Consider the following 20,237-nt stretch of genomic DNA (forward strand, 5'->3'; position numbering starts at 1 on the left):
AAAATGTGTTTCAATCACGTGCATAAGGTCCTTTTGGACTTGGTTCATGGCTTAGAATGGTCTAATGAGACAATATGAGCGATTTGAGTGCTTTGGTGCACTAAGTTTTTTTGAAAAAATAACTTTTTGTACCCAAGTATCCAAATTTTATTCAAACCATTGGATTATGTCCAAATTTGTCTCATTAGCCAACTTATAAAATAAGTTTCATGTGGGCACTTAAACCACTTCGATCAGACGTCATATGTGGAAACAATGTACATCAAAAGTTCTCTCTATAAGATATCAAATGATAGTAACAAATACTATCATGTGTGCCATGGTGCATTGTGTGCCACACCGTAATGCATGGTATAAAGAAGGTCAGCTCGTGGCTTTATACCATATGCCGGGGTGCATGTGGCACCGCGCCATAGCACATGGCCCTATTTTTAACTTTGTTTCTCGGCTATGCATTAGATCATTGTGTATTAGATTTCAAATGATTTTAAAGATTTGCAAATTAAATCTTGAGTCCCAAGCTTTTCAAACAAGATTATTGAGTATAGTTGAGTTTGTAATTGTGGTGATTTGGTTAACCCCCTCTTAATGTCAGGTGGATGTTAGAAGAGGGTTATATAAAAGCTTTTCTTTCTTGAATCTCTTGTTATTTACTTCTACTCTTCTTTAAATCTAAAAAAATTAATTGTCACCCAATTCACCCCCTCTTAGGTGCCAACCATATCCAACAATCACCAATTTTTTTGGTTTGTAAAAGTGAACTCTCTTCTGTTGCTTATGGTAATTTTGGCTCTATATTTGCTTAATCTAAATTTGTATACTATGACATTCTTAGTATTTCTTCAGATTCCTTTTAATGGATGAAAGTTTTTTTATTGAGAACTGTTTGACACTTCAAGCAATGTAAGTTGAATATATGATTCAAGATATGTTTTGTAATTGAATCAAAATGTTGACTTTAATTTCATTTGATCCCCTCTATTTCATGTTTGAATTTGGTCTCCTTTTGGCTTGCTCTTATTTGTTTGATTGCACCGATATGTTTAACTCATCAAAAAAATGTTAGTAAATTTTGTTACTCCATCTAAATGGTTCACGAAGAATATACATTGTTCATGTTTTTGTTCTTTTTTCTATATACATTGTTTATGGTTTTTTTATTTCTATTCACTAGAAGTTCAATTCATAGGCAAGTTAATTTTATATCTTTACCTCTACAGAATATATATATATAGTCTTGAATACGTTCCACTTTGACTTTGATTCAAATTTTTGGTAGATTCAATAAATATGCAACAGAAATATATGAGATACTCTTTCACAATTTTTTTATGATCATGCTAAATTTATTGGAGTTTTATATAGTGCAAAATTGATTATTTAGTTATAATAACTGTATAAATTAAATTTATTGTATAAATTAGTTGTGTATTTTTTTCAAAAATTATGTATTTAAATTGATGGATATATAAAAAATTATATATATATATATACACACACACATATATTGATTCTTGCTATTTAAAAAAAAAAACAAAGAAAGAGAGGTGACATTCTTTCCTCCTTTTATTTTTATATAAAAGTAGGAAGAGAGGTAGTGTTTATAAGAAGAAACATCACCTATTCTCCCTTTTTTATTTAAGAAAATGTATAAGAGGTAACATCGCCTTTTTTTTATTTTTCAAAAAATTATTCAAGAAATAATTTTTTTTATTTGAATAAATAAAAAACACCACCTTCCTTTTATTTAAAAAAATTAATTCAAGAGATAGTGTTTTTTATTTGAAAAAATGCCACCACTATACTAACTTCTTATGGCATTTCATTAATTAATGAAACACCACCTAAAACTTTTAATAATATCGAGACTTGTAGTGTTTTACAGACACTACAAAATTAAAATTTTAAACGCTATCAAAGTCTTTTTTTTTTAGCAGTGTTTCAATTAAGAATAATAAGAAATGTTCAGTAAAATTGGAAAAGAAAATTTCTTTATTATGACTCACAACGATATTAGACTAATATTAGACTAAGTCAGTACATTACTGGAAGAGATCCATCACAATTGCCTACTTTACTCTTTAGTAAAGCATGTGCTTTTTTTTTTGGGGGGGGGGGGGGGCCTGGAAGCATATGCTTTTTTGAACCATAGTAAGACATAAGCTTACTTGGCCGGAAAACAGTTCTACAAAAGTAGCTTGAATAGACTGTATCAGACCAAATTGGGAATAGCCAAAATGCAAATAAAAATATAGGTACAAAGACAATAACAGGAATGAAGGCAGGAACCCAGATCAAACCATGATAATAAGTCACAAGGAAAGCACTGCCAAAAGCTATTATCATGCTTATCATGGAGATGATAAGTGCAGCCAATCCAGACATCAATTTAAATGGTAGTGACTTGCGAAAATCCTGCTCTGCATGCCTTGAGATGAGGATGGACAAGAAAATGACCGTGGAGGTCGAGGATGAGATCATTGCAAATGCATTAGACATGCCAAATATCAGGAAATATCTTTTTCGCAAGTAATTAGGGATTCTTGTATTGTCAATGATGCCACCTGGTATATTGAATGAAGCATAAAACATTCCAATAGCAATAAGAGTAGAAATAACCATGCAAGAGTTTGCTATTCCCTTCATCCATGATTCTGCTTCACTCAATAACTCTTTATGCTCTTTTATGAATAGTTGGTGAGGAGTCAAGCCTTCTGCATTCTTCATCTCTATGAATGATGGTGGAGATATCTTTTTCACCTCCTGCCGTGTTAAAGGAGGTATATATATGAAAGGCATCAATGTAAAATATAACATTAATAGTAAATTGAACTATTCACAAACCGTAATTGATTTCTCAAATTTTGCACAATCATCAAGGGTCCACCTAATGTGAATGTGAAGCTACCATGTAAAAAGACTAAATAGTAAATACTAGCAAAATACCTCAAACCACGATAACTCAAGGGTCATCTGAAATGCTGCTCCAGAAACTAAGTTTAGTCGATCTAGCGGTGCTAATTTTGCAGCCATATGCAATAAATTGCTTTGATCTCTGCTATCCAAAAAACTTACAATGAAATCTTTGATTGGGCCAATGTCTTGTATGAGATTAAAGATATTAGCATGACGATACAAAACGGCAATGTGAATTATGCTTCGATTTCTTTCATCAACTTCCCATATTAAATCAGGATAGGTACTTGTAAGCACAGCTAGAAACTCAAAATTCCCAACTTCTACGGCGTCAAATACTACTTGTGAAGGAAACCTTATATTGCCCAAAATCTCCTTGTCGTCTCGAATAAGAAATATACTCCACAAATGCTTTACAAGTCGAAGCTGGTGAGCTTGTTTCAAACCTAGGAAACACAATTTAACCATTTGGTTAATTGAGAGATTAAGTCGACACAGTTAAAAAACTGAATATTTTGAACGAAAGTTTACAACATATCATTACTTAATAATTTTATGTTTTGTTTCATTACATATCACCAATTCTTTTTAATTACAATAAATCTACTATCATATTAAATAAAAAGTAAATTCTCTAATGCGGACAGTTCAAATTAACTTACAGCTTGACTAAAGAAAACAACGGTGATTATATAGTTGTCAAACGCATAAAAGTCTGGATAAAATGATAAGCATGGGAATATTGATTAGGTTGTAATCACATTTTAGAATTATTTGCCAACATTTTAAGTCACAAACACATTACAAAAGTATATTAAACAATGATAGGAAAGGGCCAGAAGAAAATGAATAAGTAAAGAATTCACATGCCTAAAGGCTTTCTAGCCAATATATGCAATATCGTCTCATTAGCTTGATCCCTCTTAAAAGCTAGATCTGGCCTCTCCTTAAGTAACTCCAAGGCTAAATCTGCACGTACAATTGAATAAATTAATGAAGTCATGTAATCTTCAAAATCATGTACTTGTATGTAATGTCTTATTGTTTTCTACTTCCATCTCTGTGTGCAATATACTAACCATAGATTCCAGTGTTGACACAGGAGAATAACAGTATGATCCAGTCATTATCTTCAAAACCCTTAACAATTTTATCAGAGTATAGATACCATGCCATTTCACTTCTTCCTTGTAAAGCAGCCATGTGAAGAGGGGTGATTCCTGCGCCACCCCTTATTGTTGGCAAGTTCTTATTTTTTTTCTTCATTACCTGAACAATCTGCAAATTCCCAATTGCTGCAGCGAAGCAAAATGCAGTGTTCCCATTCACGTCTTGCAATTCCAAGTCTTTTGGACACATAATCTTCACCAGCTCATCGACAAATCGAGTGCGGTTCGCTCCGGCGGCTACATGGAGAACTGTCGCCCACCGCATGGTTATGGCAGCAGAAACTAAAGTCCAATCTTTCTCTAAGATGTGCTTCGCTGCTTTCCAATCACCTTTCATGGCTGCTTTGTGAAGGGGAACACATACCCTTAGGTACTTATCTCTTCGCTCTTCTGAATCAAAATTTTTTTTTTATGGAGATTGTCATAAAGGAGAGATTTAAAATCCACATTAGATATAGAATGAGCTAGTTTTAAAGAAAAAGTTATTTACTACTAAGTGAGAGAGAGAGAGAGAGAGAGAGAGAGAGAGTACGTAGGTCATCAAGAAGATGAAGGGAAGGCCTCCTAAACTGAGGTGAAATAGCCCTTTGAAGTAGTTGTGCTGGTATAGTTACGGAACTTGCTTCTGCTTTCTCCATTTCCCTGTGAATTAGCTGACATACTTCAAAAAATCAGTTGAAGACTTGGTTAGAACTCAGTATTTTGAAGTTTATTCAATTCAATCCTTAACCATTTATAAATTTACTCATTCAATTTTAAAAAATATTTAGTACTTGAAGGATCAAATTTTAACCAAATAATTGAATTAAATTATTAAAATTTTACGGATTGAATTGCTCCTGGTTAAATTTCATGAATCAAATTGTAATTAAGTTAAAATTATAAGAAATAAATTATTAATGTTTTTTTAAAGTTATTCCGAATCATGCTTATTCAAAATTATAAGCTTCTTAGAATTAAAAGTATTTAATAAATTATAAATATATTTAACTTATTAAGAAAATTATATTTTAAAAATATTTACTTCAACTAATAATAAATAAATATTTAATTTCAATTAACATGTGCATTTTAAGTATAGATTAAAATAATATAAATATTCTTATGAACGTACTGACTTTTTTTTTTTTTTATAAACTGATGATTTTATCATTTAGAGGATGCACCCGAGTGGAATGAAAATGAAGAGAAATTTTTTGGCCAAAAAAGAAATGAATAGAAATTAGAAAAAGTCGCGACATAAGGGAAGCTTAAAGGATAAGTATGAGATCGGACAAGGATAGGTTAAGGACAAGTATGTAGTAAATACGAATAAAAAGTGCTCCTAAATCCTAATTGTAAAGGTTAGGACAAAACGATAAGATAATCTTATATTTTTGCCCTTCAATTTAAGAAAGTATTTGCACAGACAACAAGGTGACTTATGGTACGCCTTTAATTAATACAAATTTGATTAAAAATTGAAATATTTCATAAGAAAAGTTATAAATAGGTCCCATAATGATAAAATAGACTTATTTATAAATAAATTTATAAAATTAAAAAACTACAATCAAATTACTTAAAATCTAAGTGTAATTTATAGTTGAAATATAAAAATAATATTATCTCTATTAATTTGACTTTCACTTACAATTACAAATTTATAATTTATAAGTAAAAATTTATAATTTATAAGTCAAATTTCTTAATTAATGCTTGAAATAATATAGACTTTTTATAGAGTTAATTATACCTACTGTTGAAGGATATAATTGGTCCAATTAATATGTAAAATTTATAATTCACTCTATAATTATAGTTTTAAGAAAGCATAATTAATCAATTCCATGGAGATTTAATGTTATATTAAGCATTAAATAAGAAATTTGATTTGTAAATTATAAATTTTTACTTATAAATTATAAAGTTATAGTTGTAAATGAAAGTCAAATTAATTAATATAGGCAAAATTGCCTCCATACTTCAATTTCAAATTACACTTAAGTTTTAAAGGACTTGATTATAAACATTAAATTTTACAAAATTTATTTATAAATAATTTTTTTTATATGAGATCTATTTATAATTTTTCCTATTATATAACAAATAAAGTAATATAATAATTTTTCTTAATTAAAATGATGAAAAATATTTCAAATACCTTATAAATAAAATTTGAAGGAATAAATAGTATAATTATTTTCATGATTCAAAAAAGAAGTGATGTTTTGGTTAATTATCTTTAATGGAATGCACCATTTGATAAAAGAGTTACTATAATCTATCAAACCCATTAAAATGGATTTGTTTCTCCTCCTCCCTTCATTAAAGGCGTGTTTGGTTTAAGGGAGGAGGGAAGAAATTTTAATGAAGGAAATTGAGGGGGTAAATGAGGAGCTAGGGAAGCTAATGATTCTTATTTGGTATGAATGGAAGAGAAAGGAATAGAAAATTTTAATGATATCTTATTTAGTTTAAGAAAAGAAAGAAAAACTAATAAGAAGTAGATGATTTTTACTTTATTAAATTCAACTTATTTTTTATTTTTTTGATTCATTATTAAAAAGTTCTTACAAAGTAATTTTTAATTTTTTTTATTTTTAAGGATGTTAATATTTTCATCTTATATTGACAAAAAAAGTAAGAGCTAATATTTATCAACGTTACAATTTATCAATATATAATTAATGAAATTATTTATTAAATTATATTGGATGATAAATTTACTTTATTATGAGAGAGGAAGAGAAGATATGAGTGTGCGTTTTTGGAATAATACAACTTTTACTTCCTCGATTTTATGCCAGTTATCAATGTGAGCTACCAAATTTAATTATTATCAATTTAATCACTTAATTTTATTTTGTCATCAAGTTAGTCCTTTTCAAAAAACAGAAGTTACACTTTTAAAATTTGCTGACATTGATTACTGGATGTTGATTATAAAAATGTTGATTAATAAAAAGAAATATAATAACTAATGCAGGAAAAAGCAAACTTTAAAATTTTAAAAAATAAGAGAACAAAATATAGTATTAAAATTATATTGATAAAAATTAAATTAATTTAAAGGTTAATTTATTTTTATTTAACTACATATATATGTCATGTTATCAATATATTTTATATATTAAATTATTTTTAAAGTTAATTTGTATTTTAAAATTTAAAAAATTTATACGATAATTTACAAAAAATCAAAGAATCAAATGGAATAAAATTAAACTTAATATATCAAATTAATAACTTGAACAAACTCAAATGTCTGAAAATTTCATTATCCTTATTATTATTATTATATAAGGAGCTCCCCTCTCCCCCTTTTAAATTTCTAAACCATACGATAAACTCCCAGGCCCCAGCCCATCCTTCAATTTTTTATGAACTAAGCAAATGGATGAAAGCAGCTTCTGTAGGCTTTCAAAACTCTCCCACCTAGCACACTCTAAAACTCCCTCCCTTTATTTTCTACCGAATTAGTCTACTTCTCTTTTTTTCTTTCATCTTGCTTCACGAATTCAATTATGCAGATAAAGAAGACGATGGAATTAAATATAATGATCCCTTAGCTTTTTTTCTTATCCTGTCTCTCAGATCTAATATTGATGAAGATTATGAAGAAAGTGAAGAAGAGAAGTGAGATTTAATTACCTGAGAATAGAAATGCTGGATCGTCAATGGACTCCAAGCTAAGCAATCCACCAACGGGATGACGACGCCCAAGCAATATATGGGCAGAAGCGCACATGTGACAGTGGGGCCAGCATTTTTAGGGAGGGAAACCTCTCTCTCTTTTAATCTTCTTTTTTATCTCAATTATTTATATTATTTTATTAAATATTCTTTAAATTATAAAAATAATGGATAGTTTATATAAAAAAGCGAAAAGATGGAAATAAAAAAATGGAGAGACACTCCATTGAAATTTTAAATGGGAGAATGGCAGTGAGTGAAAAAAAAAATAGCAATGATGGTGAAGTGAAAGTTTATATATGCACAATTAAGTGTGGGGTAGTGTAGATTTAATATTAATTTTTTTAATTTTTTTAATTTTTTATTTTAATAAAAAAATATTAAAAAATAAAAATGAAGACAATTTTTAAACTGACACTTTAAAAAATTGTAAGAAAAACTAGGGATTTAAAAATGTTAAATTTAGACTATCTTAATTATATTTTGATAGTCAATTTATAAAAATTATAAAAATAATTAATATTAAAATGAATTATTTAAATTAAATATACATTGTCAAGATTAATAATGAAATAAATTTATTAAAATTTATAATTTTATTTTAATAAATATAAAATAAAAGTTTGTAAATCTAAACCATCAAAATTTAAAACCTATATGATCTAAATGCATAATATACGTGAATATCACATTTTATTTGAGCATTTTTTTAATATAATAAAGATAATAATAAATTTAACTAAAAAATAAAAATTAATTTTTTTAAGATTATATTTTTAAAATAAAAAAATCTTTAATCAATAGAATTTTATTTTTTTTAATTTAAATAATTTTTTTATTGGTTAAAATTTTATTTTTTTAATTCATTAAAATAATAAAAAAATATAAAAATAAAATTTAATTTTTTTTAAGATTATATATTTTAAAAAATAATAATTTAATAAAATAAAAAAATATTCTTATTTAATTTAAAATTAAATTTTCTCTCTTAATGTGATTTTTAAAATTTTAAGAACACAAAAAATAAATAATAATCTAACAAATAAATAAAAAATATTTTTATTTAATTTAAAATTAAATTTTCTCACTTAATCTGATTTTCAAAATTTTAAGAAAACACACACAAAGGCAAAAGATAAAGCAGAAGAGGAAGGTCTTCTCACAGCGCACATACTCACAAACACAACAAGAGAGACGCAAAGAAGAACCAAATGCAGATAGAGGAGCAAGAGCAAGCAACACGGCCACACGAGCAAACAATATACACAAAAATACAAAGCAAAAGCAAGAGAGAACAGACGCACAAACAAAGTAGCCCTAAACTTCTTCGGCGCAAAAGAGAAAAGAACTAGAGAACGCATGCTAGCCGAAAACACACAGAAAACACAGAAGCAAAAGCAGAGGGGGACGGATGAAAAGCAGAAGGAGAAACGAGAAGAAAAGCATAGCTAAACTCCTTTGGCCACACATGCAAAAGGCAGAGAGAGTAGACGCACAGCAGAGCAAGAAGAGGGAAACACGCAAGCATCTCTCACACACAAGCTTCATCTGATTCAAAGAGAGGACCGAGAGTTTGAGACAAGAGATTTTTGAAAACAGAGGAAGAGAGGGAAGTTGGCCGAACAACAGTTGAGTTTAAAGAAAAGGAAATCTCAAGTTTTTGGAGAGAGCTAAAGTAGAGCGATCGAACACTCTGATGTGAAAGTGTTCATATATGTATCAGCATCCAAAAAACACAGGCAAAGGAACAAAGGGGTTAGCGGCACATCTATATCAAAGAAGAAAATGCAGAAACAATAGCATGCATGTGCCGTGGGTTTTTAGACTGAACGAGATCATCATCATCTTCTTCTTCTTCCCTTAGTCGCACGGGTTCGGGTGGAGAATTTATCACAGCCACTTGAGTTCGGTTACCTCATTTCCTCTTAGCCCAAATTCGTTCATCGTCACACAAAACTCTCATCTCTCTCTCTCGGTCACAGTTGGACTATGACAAACGAGAGAGAAAAGGGGGTTAAGCACTTTAAGGGAGGAACGAATGAGAGGAGAGAAACACAGGACTAGATTTTTGCTTCAAGAAGGAGAACCACCATGAACGCTCCCTCCTATCTGCGGCCTAAGAAAGGTGTAGGAACAGAAGGGAGATGAAAATGGACAAAGTTCTGACAAAAGTCAATAGCTTAAAGGCCTCCTAAAAATTTGAAGAAATACGAAGCTTGGACACTCGTTACCAGACCCACTGATGAGGATTTTTCATGAAGTAGATGATGAGTTCTTGAAGAATTTGATTAAAGCACAAAAGCATACATCAATCAATTTTTGACATATCTATACATGTAACTTGTTGATGACTTTAATTTGGCTTTTGTTTGTTTAAAATCTTATACTTCTTTTAAAAAATTTCACAGTCTTGCTTCATTCCTTTAAATGATCATATTATTTTAAGAAAAGCAAGAGCATGCATATGTCTAATATAGGACTATTATTTATTCATAAATAATTTTAAGATAAATTAGGTGAATGATGGTGATGATGACATGTAAATCTTGTTTATTCTAATTGTTGGATGCTATAACTATAACTTTCATTATTTCCTTTTGAAAGTTATATCTCGATATTAAGTCAATTTAAAAAATCTTGAAGAATACAATCTCAAGTCAAAAAAGAGAGTTTAGTGTCAAAATAGTTTCTTTCTTTATTTTTTTAAATGCTAAATTCATATTACGCATCAATTACAAATGCAAATATTTTGATTACTTATTTGTTATGTGAGATTTTAAAAATCTCAGCAAACATTTAAAATGATCTCATATCGTGTAAATTAATAAGATTTCATAGATATGAAAATAAAAATTTATATATTAATATAGGTTTTAAAGGCCCATCATTAAAATTAACTCTCTTTTTATAATTTAAATTGATAAAATATTTAAGTCTTATGTCAGATTTTAAGAATCTTTATAGAGAGTTAAATTAAACACATTATCATGTGACATCATAAATACTCAAAGATATCGTGATTCTCAATTTATATGGTTAATAAATAAATAAATTTTGTAAATAAAATAATAAAAATTTTTAAAAAATTAATTAATTAAATTAATATACTTAAATAATAATCATTAAATCTTTTGGTCAATGTGAGATTTTTGAATCTCTATAGACTTCTAAAATAATCGCATTATCGTTTGTATCAATAAGACTTTATAAGTATAATGATTAGTTTTTACAAATTATTTACATACATAATAAGAAATAAATTAAAATATATTTAATATATATATTATTTAATCCTTTATTGTGTGAAAATTTTAAATTTTTGCAAATATTTAAAATAATTATATTACCGTATAAGTCAATAAAGTTTTGTAGGTATGATGATTAGGAGTCTTTAAAAAATGTAAATATGTATATGCATGTTTAAAATATATTATTAATACTTAAAAATTTAAGTAAAATAAATTAAGTTATTAAACTATTTTATTGTATGAGATTTTAGAATTTTCATAGATATTTAGAATAATTATATTATTATATAAGTCAATAAGGCTTTGCAGATATGACGATTAAGATTCTTTAAAAACATTTATATACATGCTGAAATAAATTATTACTAACACTTAAAAATATAAATAAATTAAGTTGGTAAACTCTGTTATGGTGTGAGATTTTAAAATTTTCACATATATTTATAATAATTACATTATCGTACGAGCTAATAAGGCTCTATAGGTATAATGATTAAATTTTTAATAATAAAATATAACAAAATAATAATTTAAACTCTACCTTTTTTTCTATTTCAAATTTCAAAAATTAAGAAAACAATAAAAATTAAATTACTATTTGTAATTTAAAATATACATATCAAAATTTCAGAAATTATTTTATTTGCAAAATGATAAATTATTTTTAATTAATTTCTCTTAAAAAAATATTTTCACCAATAATTTATAAACCTAAATTACATGGACTTTGATTCTCATCACAAGATACGTAAACCTTAGAGTTTGATTTTAAATCAAGTCCTCTCTTGTAAATAAATAAATATTTTTTACTTAATTATTATTATTTTTTATATATCAAATACGTGAATAAGAAAGTGATAATTAAAAAAAATTAAAACTATATTAATTTAACATAACAAACTTTAGGTAACCGTTCTTACGAACGAGTATTGTGAAGTACCTGACATCTTTTACATACTCAATCGACTCTCAAATTTATTTTCTGATTTCGCAGACCATCCTTACCTCCTTTAAATGATTTTTTAAAATTTATCTCAAATTTTGGTGGCGATTCCCATTCTTTTACTTTTTGCTCCCAAAGCCGGAACTTCTGCTAGCTCATCGTCCGCGTCGCATTTTCAAGTGCGACAATATATAACAATTATAAATAATTTAATATTAAATTGAACTCTTCAAATTAAATCTAGATCAAATTATAAATAAAAAATTTATTAAAATTATTTTATAATTTTTAATATTTTTATTTTAATAAATATAAAATAAAATGTTAGTTTAAATTTCGATCATTTAAATATTTAAATGATTCAGATTTTATCCAACTAATATTCAAAAGGAAAGATCATCCTAAAGAACTATAATGATTATACACTTAAATTACACTTTACTTGTGACTTATGAGGTGATGTTTAAGGCGGAACTCATAACAAACTCCATCCCTTTTCTAGTTTTTTATCCAAAATATTAAGAATTGAAATGATGGATAAATGAGAAGTGAAGTTAAAGTTATACTATTTTAAAGAAATACTCTTACTCTTAAAAAATATAAAATATTTTATAATTAAATTTTATTTAATTATAAAATAATTATTTATTTTGAAATTAAATTTATTTTTTTATTTAATTTATTTAATAGAGTGTTTTATTTTAAAATAAATATAAATTATTTATTTAATATGATAACTTAAAAAAAGTAAAAATTATATATTAAAAAATTAAAAATATTTTTTTTTCGTCTAATTTTTTTAAAAAATTTTATATTTTTAAATAAAAAGAGCAGACATAAAAACCTCGCAGATGGAGTTCAAGTAGTCTATGAGTCGAATGACGTCCAATCAATTTACTGCCACAGCACGAGGGTGGTCAGCGTTATCTGTCCAAACATGTACGTTTCATTCCGGTGCTATCACGTTTAATTTGTATTTATTAAAATAAACAAGGAACGATGACAATAACATTCTCCTTAATTATATAAATAATAATATAATTTTTTAAAATATCATAATTTTATTAATTTTTTTTAAAAAATTTATATCAATAATGTTTTTAAAAAATATTTTATTTTTATTAATAAGCTATGATTTTTTATTCAATTCTTATATTTTTTGAATATAAGTTATTATTCTTTAATTAAAAGTTGTGATTAGAGCTTATTATTTTAAAAACTTATTTTTTTAATATCAAAAATTATATTTGATAAGTTATAATTTTTAATTTAACTCTTACAATTTGTAGAATAGAAGTTATTAATTTTTTAGCAAAAGTTATAATTAGAGTTTGTTATTTTCAAAGGTTGAGGTGCATTTTTTACCTCTGAAATATTTTTTGAGAAACACCTAATATCTTAAACTATTGATTGGAACAACTTTATTTTTAAAGTGATTAAAATAGAGCATTTTTATCATTTTTGTTAAATTTTCTAATGATCAAAGTTGGAGTCCCAATTAATATTTCTAACTATTAAAGTTAGAAATTTAGAGGCAAAAATATTTCATTTTAATTACTTTAAAGAAAAATTGCTTCAAATAATAATTTAAGGCTTTAGATGCTGCTCGAAAAATATTTCAAAGATAAAAATACACATTTATCCTTTTTTCAATAAGAATAAAATAATTTTTTTATTTTAAAATTTATTAATATGAAAGTTCTTGAAAGTTTTAATGAAATTATAACATTTCAAAAGATTATATTTTCATTTATACAATTTAAGAAATTTTATTATCATTTTTTAATAAAAAATTAATATTAAATCTGGATTACTAAAAAAATTTAATATTAAATTTAATTATTCGGATATATTATTATAATTAATGATAAACAATTTATTAAAATTTGTATGAATTTATATTTTGATAAATAAAAAAAAATTAAATTTACGCTATTCAAATTGAAATTTGAACTGTCTTGTTTCTATCACCGTGATAACCATCATGTTGGGCAGGTGATCTGATCGCCCTTCAAACCATCCCCCACAAACATGCGTGTGATGTCTTCCCATTCTTAGCTGATACATCTGACACTAGACATGTGAACGCAAACCCCCAAACATGCATGTGATGTCTTCCCATTCTTAGCTGAGACATCTGACACTAGACACGTGATCATGCATGCCACGGCTCTATTATTGATGATTTGGTCACATCCGGATCCTTTCTGCAGCCAAATTCTCGGCGTCTTTGGAGGTCCAAATCTGATCCGTTCAAGTGATCAAAATCTGATCACATGGCTATTAAAAATATATATATGAATAATTCATTTTTAAATGGTAAAAAATGTATCCCCTTCATAAAAAATATAAAAGATAATTTTAATTAAATTTCACCCTCTGATAAAATAATTACCTACTTTTAAATTAATTTTATTTTTTTATATTTATTTTTATTAAACACTCTATAATAAATATAAAGTCACTATCAGTAAGGATATTTTTGAAAAAAAGACGATGATTATATCTCGAAAGACTAAAAATATCTTACATTTTTTAACATTTAACTCCTTAAAAAATATCTTATATTTTTAAACAGAGAAAGTATATTTTAAAATATCATGTATGAATAAAAATAAGTCAGGCTCAAGTCAAATTTTAAATAAATAAGCTTAACCTAATTATGAAAATAAGCCTAATTATAAATTTAAATATAATTTTTTAGTTAAACATATCATGTCCAAATTTAAATAGAATAGATTGTATGTTTCTATTGACCTATTTACTTATTTTAATATAATCAATTTTTTTTTTGTTAAATAGGCCTGACTTTGCCTGTAGAAACATGCGTCCTGTTTAAATTTTGGATTAGTCTGTTTAACAAAAAGATAATAATTAAATTTATAATTAGATTTATTTATATAAATATGTTAGCCTATTTACTTTAACTCTAAAAAAAGAAATCATATATATTTAATTTTTTATTAATTTTTAGAAAAAAATATGAAGTATACAAGATTTATTTAAATGATAGACTTTATTAACAAAATACAAGGGAAAAAATACTAACCAACTCACTGTACTTGAGTTGTGTTTTATTTTTAGTTCATATAATTTATTTTTTTGGTTTTTCATTTTTTTTAGGGAGAATAATAGTTAAATTTGAAGAGAAGAAATTAATGATAGTTAAATCTCAACATATTTTTTTTAAAATAATTATAAATATCAATTCAAATAGTTAAAAATTTAAAAGTTTTAATTATGAATATGATATTTAAATTATAAATATAACACTTAGTTTGCAATTCATATTTTTATTTATAACTGTTTAAATTGATATTTATAATTTATTGGAGACTTAATTATTATTAATTTATTTTTTAAAAATTTTTTATCATTCTTTTTATTTGTTTCATGTAAATGTTAGTTCTTTATTTAAAAAAAAAACTTAAAAGACCATGAGATGGTCTAAATGGTATTAATTTTACCGAAGTGGACCTAATGCCAATAAATCTATTAAATGACAGGGAACATAATAAATCTTAATTATTATTAATTTATTTTTTTAAAACTTTTTTATCATTCTTTTTATTTGTTTCATGTAAATGTTAGTTCTTTATTTAAAAAAAAACTTAAAAGACCATGAGATGGTCTAAATGGTATTAATTTTACCGAAGTGGACCTAATGCCAATAAATCTATTAAATGACAGGGAACATAATATGCTAATGTGGAAAATTTTATAAAAAATAATATGAAAAGGAATCTTACCTTTTTAAAATGATGATGGACGAGTGAGAGTCGGGGGGCATAAAGAGCATTAGTGCATTGGATCTCTGCAAAATCAACGCTGTTTGAATCAATTTATGGTCCTTTTGAGTATTTTTAAAATAAAAAGAGTAATATTTTATACAAACAAATAAAAAGAAACTATGAAGATAAACTCCTAAAACTAAAAAGAAAACCTCATTAAAGCATATATAGGCGCCTAGAGTAGTATTTTCCTAAGATACAATTGTTGATGAGTTGAATTAAAGGCACGTTCAAAGATTTTTTAAAAGAATTATTTACAGATAAAAATAAATATAAAATTGTTTGTTGTTATAATGATAATAGTGTTTTTTTAATGATGATTTGTTATTAGTTATTATTTATAAATAATTCTTTTGAAAGATGTTTACATGCGATTCTCCCTTTGAATTAATATGTAGCAGAGAAGAATTAGGGGGATGAGATTAAAAGGGGTGTCGGTGAAGTGTCACATATTTCTTGGAAAGAAAAAAAAAAAAGGTGAAGTGTCACACATAAAAATCATTTAATCAGGATCCATACAATATAATTAAACACTATAAAATCCAAAACTTAGCAAATGTTGGCCAAAAAAACTTAGCAAAGTAAAATAAAAATAATTTATTTTGACAATTATTATTTTACTATGCTATGTTATCAAAAATAGTGTGATATTAAATTATGCTGTGGATATTTTAAGATATTTTTCTCCTTAAAAAAACAAGACCTATTTTAAGATATGTTTGAGTATAGAAGAGATGTGAACCAAATGGGGAGAGGAGTTTTTTCATTTTTTTTCCTCCACTTTCTTCCATTTTTTCCATCCTCACTGTAACAGCCCTCACCCCATCTCACCGAAAGTTTTTTAGACTGGAGCCTTAACCATTCGCGTAGTGGGCCCAACGTTCTTCAAGTTGGTACTTGAGTTATTCCTCACCCCACCAAAGAGGTCTTTTAGAGCCTTTCTAGACTCGAACCCTCAACCTTTATTTCCTTAATAAAATTGAGGCTACGTCTAGTACCATTGAGTCAAGTTATTTCGCTGCAGTGATGTGGGTGAGTCCAGTCCAAAAGATTCTCGGTGGGTAGGGTGAGAGCTGTTACACCCACCATTCAAATTATTTTATTAAATAATTTTTTTAAATAATAAAATTAATGAATGGTGGAGATGAGAGAAGTGGAGGGAAAAAAATGAAGAGACCCTCTTTCCAACCAGATGGTAGCACATCAACTGTGGAAAACTATAATTTTAAATAGTTTAGATCTAGTTCAAATATTTATATTTTCATGTCAAATAATAATAATAATTTTATCAAATACCAAAAAAGAATTGTTCAAAGTTTTGATGAAGGTAAAAGGAAAGAAACTGAGAGTAAGTGTGTGTTTGTTTCAAAATGATAGAAGGGGAGAGGGGGAGGAGATTTTAATGAACCTTCCTTTATTTTAGGAAGGGAGGAGGGAAAAATTAATAACAAGTTGATAATTTTATTTTTATTAATTTTAAGTTAATTTTTTCTTTTTTCTTTGATTTAATATTAAAAATAGTTATATTATATTTTAGTAACCTTATTGTTTTTAAGGATATGAACTTATGTCAACAACATTTTGTTTAAAGAATAAATATATTGATATTATATTTTATCAATGTATCTAATGAAAAATATTAAAATTTTAAAAAATAAAAATTATATATTAATTCGTGTAAAGTGATAAAATTTATTTAATTATAAGAGTGAGGAACAAAGATAATACATAATTGTTTAATATCAAACATAGTTTAAAATTTTTAAAATAATAAATAAATAATTTAATTATAATTTTTTCTTTCCTCTTCTCTAAAAAAAAAAAAACTCAAATTATAGGGGAGGGACAGGAGAAGGGGCTCTCCTTTCTTCTCTTTTAACTTCTTATCTAAACAAGGTGCTCTCTTTCTCTCTTTCTATGAAATAGAAATATCAATTAAATAAGGGAAGGGAAGCAACTTTCCCCACCCTTCTCACCTTTTTTTTTTTTTAAATTTCTGGCCAAATACATTCTTTAAGGAAAAGAGACCTTCTACCGATTTTTCCACAATCTAGAGTGAGGATGAAATTAAAAAAAAAAATATTTTTCTAACTAAATATAGGTATAATAAAAGTAAGCTCTCTAAAAAGACTTTAAAAATATATTTATATTTTTTTAGTAGCTTGATTCATATCCCTCCATTTAACTTCAAAGTAGAATTTACTGAAAATTTTTATTATTCACATATTTACCCCAATAATTTTAAGAGATAAGGACAGTAAAATACTTCTAAAACATACAAATGAAAAATAGATATTACTCTCTTCATTAAAAAATGTAAAATTTTTTTTGAAGGGTTGAATGTTTAAAAATATAAGGTATTTTTAGTTTTTTACAATATAATTATTGTCTTTTTTTTAAAAGTGCTTCTATTAATAGTGACTTTATATTTATTGTAGGATGTTTAATAGGGATAAATATAAAAATATAAAATTAATTTAAAAGTAAGTAACTATTTTATTAAAAATATAATTTAATTAAAAATATTTTATATTTTTAAATGAAGGGAGTATGAAATATGATAATTATTTTTTATTTTTAAGGGATTTGTCTGTTATTTTATTGATTTTTTAAAATGATGTATTTGCCCTTGCGGCTTTTGTTCGACTTCGCTGTGATTGTCGATCGTCAAATCCAATCGACGTTTGAATCTAATCTTTTTAATAGATTGGATCTCTATGCTTTTCGATGACTCCAGGATACCTCTATCATCTTCTTCATGGATTGAAGAGTCGAAAAGTATTATTATTATTATTTTCTCTCAAACTTTTTTAAATTGGTTTATTTTCCACTGTTCAGCTGTCAGTGACCTTGAAATGTTGGAACCAGATCCCCTCATTGTCCATTTTCTCAGCGTCAAGCTTGAAATAATCTTCAAATCCTGTGCGTTAAAATAACCCATTGGTCCATAATGTGTCACATTATAAGGATTTAAAAATAGAAAAGTAATAGTAAAGTCCCTAAACAAAAATTAATGATAGTTATACTCCTAATTTTTTTAAAAATGAGCTGTGTATTTTAATTTAGTTGTAAATAAAAATCTTGCAATTGTTTGAACCAATTTTTACAACTTCTTTTCTATGATTTTTTTATTCTATCATTTGGGATTTTGGAAAACCTAGAGATATCACAATCACTCGCCCAAAGTAATCTAAATCACTACTGTGCAGGATCTTTATTACTAACAGATGTCTCACAAGTGTAACATTTTAATTTTTAATTCTCTTGATTAACTAAACTTAATTAAAAAAATTGAGTAAAATTGTATTCGTGTGTGGCCAGGGAAGTTTAGTGACCATATTGTTTGTATTTCAACTCAAATTGTGAGTCCGGTATCAAGTCAGGCCACCCGGGCATTGAAAAGAGAAGAAAATAAAGAGTTGATGTCACTGTACCACATGCCGCGGCGTGGAGTACATGCACTGCGGTGCATAGACACTTCACATACGGGATGAGGACCTCTCTATGCCTGTTCCGTAGCGCATTGTGCATTTGCCGCGGCACATGATCATTTTTTGTAGATATTAGTTGCGAAGTTGAGACAAAAATAGAGAGAAAGGAAGGAGAAAATGGAAGAGGTGTGCCAAGCTCTGCTAGGATTTGTGTTTGGATGACATTAAGAATATTTTGAAAGCTACAAACACCCAAGGTAAGTACCACACTCATTAATCTCCCAATCTTTTCCACATATATGTGTTTATGATTAAGGTTTGATAATAAAAGTGAATTTTTGATCCTTATAGGTTATGGGTTTGAACCTGTTGGCTCAAATAGAGTTAATGAAAGTGGATTAGAGTATCTAAACCTAGGCACCATAAATATTTGAATTTTTGCATTTAATATGGGTGGTTGGAAGAGTGTGATGTCAATAATGAGAGTTTAATGACTCAATAATGTTATTGGAGACTGAAGATAATTAATGAACTTAATGGATTGGCTCAAACTCATGTAGATTTGGTATTATTAATGGGCAATTTAGAAGTGGAGAAATGAAAGTTTAATGCTTGAGTTTGGTATTATTAATGGAGATCAACTTGATTGATTATAGATTTGGTTCTTGGACACTATAATTGGCTTGAGAATTCAAGTTTGGAAGTTATTATATTGAGGGGTAAACCTTTGACCTCTCAAAGATTTAAGGTAACTGGGAAAACCTTGCTTTAGGTAATTATATATTAATTGTAATACGAATTGTGTGTTTATCATGAGAATTATGACTTGTGAAATAGGGTTACATGCATTGAAATTTGGTGTTCATATAAATTGTATGATGTGTATTAAATATGTGAAAGTGGTTTCAAAATGAGTTTTAAAGTGGAAAACGTGGTATTCAAAAAGCATTTCCTTTTTCAATGTGTTGTGAATGAGTGATTGATAATGAATATGTTAAAGAGGAATATAAGAGGTTAAAAGTAAGGTGTTTATGTGTTATAATTGAAAATGAGAATTTATGCTC

The 20,237-nt window shown here is 26.7% G+C and overlaps 1 protein-coding gene across 6 annotated transcripts; it reads right to left on the bottom strand.

The window, feature by feature from the left end:
* Positions 1–2,007: 2,007 nt before the first annotated feature.
* On the bottom strand, positions 2,008–8,193 carry LOC129306373 (uncharacterized). Of its 6 annotated transcripts, none has more exons than XM_054946934.1 (6): positions 7,719–8,193; positions 4,618–4,746; positions 3,996–4,472; positions 3,787–3,885; positions 2,947–3,362; positions 2,008–2,763 (listed from the first exon to the last, which is right to left on the bottom strand). In XM_054946934.1, the coding sequence occupies exons 1-6, from the start codon at positions 7,813–7,815 to the stop codon at positions 2,035–2,037; spliced, it is 1,947 nt and encodes a 648-aa protein (XP_054802909.1). In that variant the 5' UTR covers positions 7,816–8,193; the 3' UTR covers positions 2,008–2,034. The 6 variants fall into 6 exon arrangements, with proteins under 6 accessions (XP_054802909.1, XP_054802907.1, XP_054802906.1 ...); XM_054946932.1 differs by having other exon boundaries at positions 4,618–4,727; positions 7,719–8,191; XM_054946931.1 differs by having other exon boundaries at positions 4,618–4,738; positions 7,719–8,191.
* Positions 8,194–20,237: the final 12,044 nt, after the last annotated feature.

The sequence above is a fragment of the Prosopis cineraria genome, unplaced genomic scaffold, assembly GCF_029017545.1.
Source record: "Prosopis cineraria cultivar Desert tree isolate PC_DT_omini unplaced genomic scaffold, ASM2901754v1 PC3, whole genome shotgun sequence".
NCBI classification, from domain to species: Eukaryota; Viridiplantae; Streptophyta; class Magnoliopsida; order Fabales; family Fabaceae; genus Prosopis; species Prosopis cineraria.